Source organism: Alosa pseudoharengus, unplaced genomic scaffold (genome assembly GCF_046254945.1).
Source record: "Alosa pseudoharengus isolate Yale_2024_CS ecotype anadromous, Long Island Sound unplaced genomic scaffold, YU_APseudo_1.1 YU_APseudo_1.1_scf_23, whole genome shotgun sequence".
In the NCBI taxonomy this organism is placed as follows: domain Eukaryota; kingdom Metazoa; phylum Chordata; class Actinopteri; order Clupeiformes; family Clupeidae; genus Alosa; species Alosa pseudoharengus.
Window position 1 is genome coordinate 30,312,658 of NW_027468685.1, and position 8,203 is coordinate 30,320,860.

Genomic DNA, 8,203 nt, shown 5'->3' on the forward strand with positions numbered 1-8,203 from the left:
TAAAAGATGGGGGCAGTATACCTCCAGAAAGTGAGTTGGTCTACCCTAGAGTAACAACCGAGACACGTGTATTGCAGTTTGGCTGGCGGTTATGTTGCCCACATACCGCCTCCCATGGCTGAAACTGGTAGGACACTTGTCGGGTTTTGGCTAGTAATTTAGCATGCTAATTCAGGTTGATATCTCTGCAGCACTATAGCTTGTCATTTTTTTTAATGACATCGTCCTTATTTCTTCTCATTCTTTTGATGCGTGTAGCTAATTTTTTGGATATTTTTACCTCAATTCTTACACATGGCACCTTTAAGGCCAGAGGGATCAGCACTAAATGTTTTTTTTCTTTATCACCTACAAACATGGTTATTCTCTTTGTGATCTAGGGTAACTTTGAGCTCAATACCCAATCAGATCACACTTCACTCTGCTGAGGCACCGTGCTAATTGGCTGAGGTTGTGTAGGGCTTTGTCCAAGCCACTGGGCCCTATCGTGCACCCGGCGCAAAGTGGTGAGTCATATTCATATCGTACACCCAGTCAGTGATGAATTTTTCGCCTTTTATTAAACCTTGCGCCCCGGGGTGTGGCAATTAACAACATATAGTGTGGCCTGGCACAAAAGTCCCTTAGCAACCAGTCCCAAACAACTTAGGATTTTTATTCAGTAATTCGAACATTATTAGGGTAAGGCTATACTCTGCTAGTCACACACAGGTTTTAGTAAAGCAAGTAGCCTACTAGTGGAATAGTGCAAGCAGATTCCTTCAGATGTGTTGTCTCAAAATACCAACAGGCTGTTTGATTTTGCGCTGATGGCTCTTAAAGGGAATGACAGATGTGATTCTCATTGGTTTAAAGGATGTTACACCCAAAACACATCCATGAATGCTTATGAAACATAAGAACAACCCTTTTGGGGCCAGCATTTGATCGCAAAATCGTGCCATTAAATTAAAGAATGTGGACTGGACACGCCTTAAATGTCTAAACGTTGCGCCTCTGACCAGACATTTCAGATCGCCAAGATAGGGCCCACTGTTTACCATTCACATGGACAGGGCTTTTTTTCAGTGCAAACACTGAATGCTGGAGGACTGTGAGAAACAATTTGCTGATTTTGATTAAAACTTTGTAGTAACTTTGACTGATTATGCAGTATTGGATGCATACACAGTAGGCCTGTACTGAAAGTAATAAATGTAACAACATTTCATCCAGCAACCTTTATGAATACATTTTTGAGACTTTGCTTGTTTAAAAAACAGATGCTTTATTTTTTTGTAATAAAATAGCAAAATAAATAGACAAATGAATTACATTCATGCTGACAAACTTCAATGTTCTCTTATAAACCATTAAAGCTAAGACAGCTGCACAGACTCATCAGGTATACTAGCACCATTTCAGTAGTTATACTACTCATCAGTTTCAGCAGTGTCGTTCTCAGTTAACAGCAGTCTGTCTTATATAAAGTGCAGGAGATAATGAGGCACAGGTCCGATGGGCTGAGCTTTGTCCAGCTCTCTCTACCTCTTCTTTAGGGGCAGGTGTTGGCAGCAGCCTTTGGCAGTGAAGTGTTCATGAGATCCATCAGTTTCCCAGTTCTAGAAGATCATGTAGTGTGAGACGTCACTGTGTCAGACGTCACTGGGTGTGTGTGTGTGTTGCAGATGTGTGTGGGAACAGCCAAAAGCCTTGAGCAGGATTTTGCGGATGTGCGTGTTGCGGTACGCGTAGATGAGCGGGTTGATCAGTAAGTGTGTTGCTACAGGTACTAGTGTTGCATAGGTGTAGTGACCTGGCGCTGAGCCATCGCCTACGAGACCGTAGAGGGTGAACGGCAACCAGCAGCTGGCGAAGGTGGCAAAGCCGAGCGCCAGGGTGTGCGTGCGGCAGCGGCTGGGAGTGTGTGCGTGCGGGAGAGTGTGGCGCTGCAGGGCGATCATCCGGGCATGGCGTCGCACCACCTGGCAGATGTGCGCGTTCAGCTGCAGCATCACCGCCAGGATCAAGAGGAAGCCGCCGCAGAGGACGCTCAGGTGAATCCGCGTCAGGGGATGCACCACGCTGCACGCGTTGAAGTGCGTGGACGAGAGGGAGTCCAGCACGCAGCTCACACCCAGCAGTGGCAAGGCCCCTTGCAGTGCCGCCAGAAACCACGCGAGGGCGAGCGCGGCACGTGTGTGTGTGCGGTGTGTGTGAGAGCCGTACGTCAGCGCGCAGCGTAGTGACAGGAAACGGTCCAGGGTGATGCCCAGCTGAGAGCACACACTCGCACTGAGGGCACCCACACACACACACACACTGGCTAGTGAGAGCACTTCCGAATACACAGTTATGCGTGACAGGAAGCGAAGAACGAGACCCACCCCAGCCAGAGAGTCTGCCCACGCAAGTGAGCCGATGAGAAGGAACATGGGTGCTCGCAGCAGATGGGAGGATAAAATGGTTGCCACAACAATTCCATTTTCACAGCAGATCAGGATGCCAGACAGACATTCAGCGTAGTCCCACAGGGTCACAGGAGTGAAAACCTCAGAGTGTGAGTTCAAGGACGGAGGGTATTGCTGCAACCATGCCAGGCCTGAGTCATTCACGTCCATTTCTGTCAGAGAAAGATGCAGAATGATTAATATTTGAGCCTATCACTCATAGCACAGGTGTTAAATGACTGATTTTGCTTGATAAAGTGCTGTCCACGTATTCATTTTTATGACAGTTCTCCTGTCATCCTTTTAGTATGCAAGCACAGACTACCTGTTAAAACTATCCCTGAAAGCCGTTTGCACTAATAGGAGGGGGTAGAGCAGACATATTACACAACACCCATCACCTTCGCCTACTGCCTGCCAACGATATCTTTCGTGACTGAAAATATTATGGCACTAGACTTCACTAGGTAGTGGTAAAGCAGCATTTGTGTAAGAATTTCTCTGAGTTTGCCATTAAAAGGGAAATTAAAGCGCAAACAGCCTACTACCTCAGTCACTGTCAATGTTCGATTTGATACGTGAAGAACAGTCAGCCTACTACAATGCGTGGTAACGTTAAGCAATGTCCCCTGCCTGAAACATCTGCATGAGACGACATTGTCTGAATGTCTAATACAAAGACTTGATCATTCACAATAGCATACAATGAACACTGTGAGATAAACACTTACCGCAAGCTTCTCGGGGAACAGTCCGTCCTAACGAAAACGTTTGGCAGGTGCAGGAGGAGCTTTCTTCTCAGCAGAGATTTTGGCATACAGTAGCCTAGGCTATCTACCAGGGATTATTTTTTGGAAAAATACTTGGGTGTTGTATCATCGTTTTTGTCCCCACGGTAAGGTCCTGGCACGTCGGCTTCCAATGCTTTCGCCAGAATGTGTCTGGCTTCAAGTAAGGTGGGCGATAGAATAGACCCGATTCCATAAGACCTTTAACCAATCAGAAGCCTTTCTCTGGCTGAATGGTATTGTGTCATTTCATTCATAAAATCCGCATCTTCAAAGCTCCTCCCATTGCAGTGAGGTGAGCAGTGGGCCAATTTCGGTAAGCAACTAGAAACACATGCGGTCTTTCCCGCTTCCCTCACGCTAAATGTGAGTCACCGCTCTCCTTGGTGCTGAAGTTGTTGTCATTCAGACTTGGGCTACGAGGCTACGTTGCTTAGAGAAATTAGCCTTATTCCGAAACATTACATTTAGTTGAGCTCTTTTAATGGATGGGGGAGAAAGACATCTCTTTCACACTCGTGTAACAGATAACAGATGAACTATTTTTCATAGGCAATCTGAATAAACTGTCAGAGGGAAATATAGCCTACTCCTGCAATAAATGTATCGGTGAGGATAATTTAATCTTTTATGATATGGTCATGGCTAAATTGTTATGTTAGGCTACAATCATAGCTTATGCAGCATTTTTTTTTTAAATGCGTCTCTATTTCACCATCAAGCAAGGCTACTAAGACTGGAACAGTCTGCCTAAACAATATATGCAGGACTTCTCAGAATGAAATACGTCACACAATTCTATCGACATATCTTGCATTTCTGAGATAGCCTACGCCCCTAAACTATCATGTTTGCACTGAAGGATTCCCGTTCTTCGAGGGATGCTCAGAAAGGTGGCTGCGTGGGGTGTCCGACAGTGGGCGAGATCGTTAAGGCAAGCCGGATGGAATTCCTCCTAGCCCAGACCATATAAGGAATGACGGTTCCGATGAGCCTGTTTTCCCTGCAGTCTTCATGACATCAGATAGGCTGTGGTCTCTTTAGACGTGAGGGAGAGTTAGTTGACGCGGAGCGGTTAGTAGGCTAATCAAACATCGTTACGTAGGCTTCAGAGTAGCAGGTTGTGTGTGTCAGCAGATGTTTTTTGAAAGAATAGTGTCGGGTGACGCTTCCATACCTTTGTCGTGTCCATACCCACGTTTCTTAGCCTACATTGCATTTTAGCCTAGACTACAACCACGCTCTTCGATGATATAACAGCACGTGTGTTAAAATGCGATGATAGCCCGGTTGTAATGGGAAATAATGAGGTGAAGGATTTTACAAATAAAGCAGATAATGTAGCCTATCACCAGACAGATATGTTCCTTTTGTTTGTTGATTGAATAATCTTTGCTGACATTACTGAACATCACATTTCAGGAAAATTAGTTGCGAGGAGTAGCCAAGCAAAATACAGGGTAGCCTAGGCTATGTCATAATCAGCTCTCTTACATACACACAGTCTGTCTTTGTCTGAGAGACACAACAGTGTAACTAGTAGGCCTAAGACTAGTTAGATTTATGCAGAGTTTGGGCAAATAGACTATTGATACTGGTAGGCTACTTGATATTAATTGAGTGTATGCATTTATGTTTTGAATGTGTGGCTTGGCAAGCAGACACAGTAAGGTGGTCACAGTGGTGTGGGTTTTCAGAGTTGTGTTGGCAGATGGAGGTGGGGGAGTGGGTTGCCAGGTAACATGCTGCGGTTACATTACCTGCTCAACAGTGTCACTGTGACGCTGAACTCACAAAGATGCACCCTCCACACACACACACACCCATACACACACACACACCACAAAACACACAGTGCTGTCCTCTCACATCATCGAACAAGAAGTGAGAATCAGGAGAGTGAGTCTCAACTGTGGAATGTCTAACTTAGTGCATGCTGCTCTTCTGAGCGATTAGAGTATATTTATTCACTGGACTTCAGCACAAGCAGTAAACGCTTGCGTTTATGTTTAGAGTGCTTGAGTGTGACAGTTGGTAAGTCTGCGTTAGGATGAGGGGTTTATTGCTGGTGTTGCTTGGGACACTGCTGACATTGGAGGTGATTCAGATGATCACTGCCCAAACTGCAGGTAAGAAACAGTGCAGCAAATGATATGCTGAGTCGGCGGGCAATAACTAAATCAAGATTTCACAATTTGAAATCAAAATTTATGTTTGTTTTTTTCCATCAGGAGTAAAATGTTTTTGTGCATTTCCAGATGTTAATCTTTGACAAATGAAGAGTATGTTTTCATAGGGAAGTTGTGATGGCATTCATGTCTGGTAAAGAAGGGCGTGAGATACACTTTTTGAGGTTTTGGTTGCTAGTTAAAGTTAATCTTGTGCATGACGAAGCAAAATATCTGATGCTAGAGGATGGACAGAAAATTCCATGGGCTCTTGTAACAGATGCTAATAAACAATATTAGTATTTGTGTTGCTACTTCTGTTTTGCAGCAGATGATGTGGCTAATGGAGATTGTAAGCAGATGGATTCTTGTGATCAGTGTGTGAGCCTTTCCCTCAACAACACACGCTGTGTTTGGAGGATCTGTGACAATGGTGAGATGGACACACATATACACAACAAATACTGCAGTCAGACAGACTGTATGCACATGTTGTCTAGACACAGTTTAGGCTATAAGTGAGCATTGCATAAACAGACAGAAATTCAGAAACTGATATCACATCAAATACACACAAATGAACACCACACACACACACACACACACACACACACACACACACACACACATACACTTCCTCAGTGATGCATGGCTTTGCCAGTAATACGAGCCTCTAAACTCTAGAACCATCAAGTCAGTAAATTATTCAAGCCCTTCCATGCAAACACACAAAGTCACAGACACACCTTCACAGACTGTCTTCCATACTCTCTACTTTTCCTTTACACACACACACACACACACATACACACACACACACACACACACACACACACACACACACACACACACACACACACACACACACACACACAATACTCTTCACACAGACACAATCTGTCTTCCATGACAAACTACAACGTCTGCTCACATGAACACACTTTTTGAACTCAGTCACACACATAATTAAATATTCAGTGCCATGATCCCTGCTAGATCCATGCCATGGTGCTCACCTGAGCTGTGTGTGTGTGTGTGTGTGTGTGTGTGTGTGTGTGTGTGTGTGTGTGCTTACACATTACCTGTCTCTCTGCAACTATCTGAGTAAAAATGCCACTAAAAGATTGACTTTTCTCCTCTGCCTTTCATTTAAAATTCTGTTTGATTGGGTTCTAAACCAATCTATTCTTGTATTTGCCTGTTGTCCCCCCACCCCCACACTATTCTCTCTATTCCTCCTCAGAAAATAACACTGGGTGTGTATCTGATACTGAAGACTTTCAGGGCTGCAACAGGTTAAACGAAACCGACATGTGTGCAGGTAAGCTTAGACTGCACAGAATAGGTTGACGTAAAGGAGTATTGTCACACCGGTGTGACGGGAATGTTGGGAAATGTACGTTCTAAAGAATATCTGGGTTCATTGAATTCAATATAGAATTTTAGAACCTTCAATTGTTGCAGAACAGAATCTTATGTTAGAATGTTCAAAAACCTACACCTTTAAGGGTTAAGCATTAGATCAAGCAAACGTCTATATTCAGTTGAATCATTCCTATGACATGTTGACTTGGTCTATTATATGAATAAATGCAAAAAAAGCTAGTTTCTGCCGAAAAGCCTGGGCCAAAGCACTGACTGGTTAGGAAGTACAAATGGAACACAGTATGTTTGTCATCTCTCCCTACCATGACCCCTTTCTCCCTGATGTTTACTTGGGTATGTTTCTCCAGGCACTGATATTGATATTGATATTGATATTGACATAGGTGAGTGCATTTTGGTGAGTGTGGTTTTTAAGTCTGCACATATATAAAACAAAATCTCTCTTTCTTCTTGCCATTTCTGCTTTTGTGATCCCTCTTTGTCATCCACAGACACCAAACCAGCTCCTGCTCCGGAGTTCTCCCAGGCATCCTTTGATCTGTCCAGCTTCATTGGGGGGATTATTCTTGTACTGGTGCTTCAAGCAGGAGGCTTCTTTGCTATGCGGTTCCTGAAGACAAAGGACAGCACCTATGAAACTATGTAAGTTTTAATGTAGTGCTTTAATGTAACTGTAAGTAATTATTGTAATATTTGTTTGGGTAAAACAAGGTGATATATCTTACATTCCTCTCATTTTATCCCACAGAGAACAGCCCCAGTAATGGAACATCTTGAAAACATATAAAGAATTGACGGATGATATCTGGCATCTTGATAATATGTCATTATTAATTTATTTCTTAGTTAATTTTATGTCACACTGAATATTTATAGTTTCTATCACTATCTATGTCTGAGTACATTACATTGAATACCTACATTTTCTTTGTAAAGGCAGTTTTCCCTTGTGTTACTCTGTTGAACTGTGTGGTTATTTTTAAAGATGATGTATGTTGCTTGTTCTGTTTATATTTTTTTCTTGTTTAAAGGACAACATAATTATTAATTTAGACCTTGATACAATAATCTTCAGTTTTGCTCTGTGCTTGTCAGCCCAATGGTTTTAATTCTCTCCAGATGTGTGTTATCCTACGATGGTTTACCTCACCAATACAAATAAAAATATTAATTTCATTATGAAATAATACTTTCGATTATTGATTGCTTGTTGCCAACAGCACTGTCATGAATTGCCAAAACAGATGTTTTTGACATGCATATAGCACATGAAATCATTGAGAATTTGAATTGTACCACTTCTTGCTTTCTCAAGTCAAGCCGACTAAACAAAAGGTCTTATGGTAATTATGGCACTGTACGCATGAGTGGGCCCTGCTGGCAGGCCTACTGTCCATATGCTCCATCCATTATGGCACAGTATTTCTATAGT

The 8,203-nt window shown here is 43.0% G+C and overlaps 2 protein-coding genes across 2 annotated transcripts; one reads left to right on the forward strand and one right to left on the reverse strand.

Moving 5' to 3' along the window:
• Window positions 1-1,634: 1,634 nt before the first annotated feature.
• Window positions 1,635-2,600, reverse strand: gpr3 (G protein-coupled receptor 3). Its single transcript, XM_076300857.1, has one exon. It carries the CDS (start codon window positions 2,598-2,600, stop codon window positions 1,635-1,637), a length of 966 nt encoding a protein of 321 aa, XP_076156972.1.
• A 2,487-nt stretch (window positions 2,601-5,087) lies between these two features.
• cd164l2 (CD164 sialomucin-like 2) lies at window positions 5,088-7,910 on the forward strand. Its single transcript, XM_076301049.1, has 6 exons — window positions 5,088-5,346; window positions 5,714-5,818; window positions 6,629-6,706; window positions 7,119-7,154; window positions 7,263-7,413; window positions 7,520-7,910. Exons 1-6 carry the CDS (start codon window positions 5,268-5,270, stop codon window positions 7,533-7,535), a joined length of 465 nt encoding a protein of 154 aa, XP_076157164.1. The 5' UTR covers window positions 5,088-5,267; the 3' UTR covers window positions 7,536-7,910.
• Window positions 7,911-8,203: the final 293 nt, after the last annotated feature.

What these genes read in the sequence shown, in the direction of transcription:
- cd164l2 (XM_076301049.1), top strand. Translation starts at nt 5,268, where the DNA reads ATGAGGGGTTTATTGCTGGTGTTGCTTGGGACACTGCTGACATTGGAG. An exon ending in CGAAACCGACATGTGTGCAG is followed by an intron (nt 6,707 to 7,118) that starts GTAAGCTTAGAC and finishes ATGTTTCTCCAG; the next exon opens with GCACTGATATTGATATTGAT. An exon ending in TGATATTGATATTGACATAG is followed by an intron (nt 7,155 to 7,262) that starts GTGAGTGCATTT and finishes TGTCATCCACAG; the next exon opens with ACACCAAACCAGCTCCTGCT.
- gpr3 (XM_076300857.1), bottom strand. Translation starts at nt 2,600, where the DNA reads ATGGACGTGAATGACTCAGGCCTGGCATGGTTGCAGCAATACCCTCCG.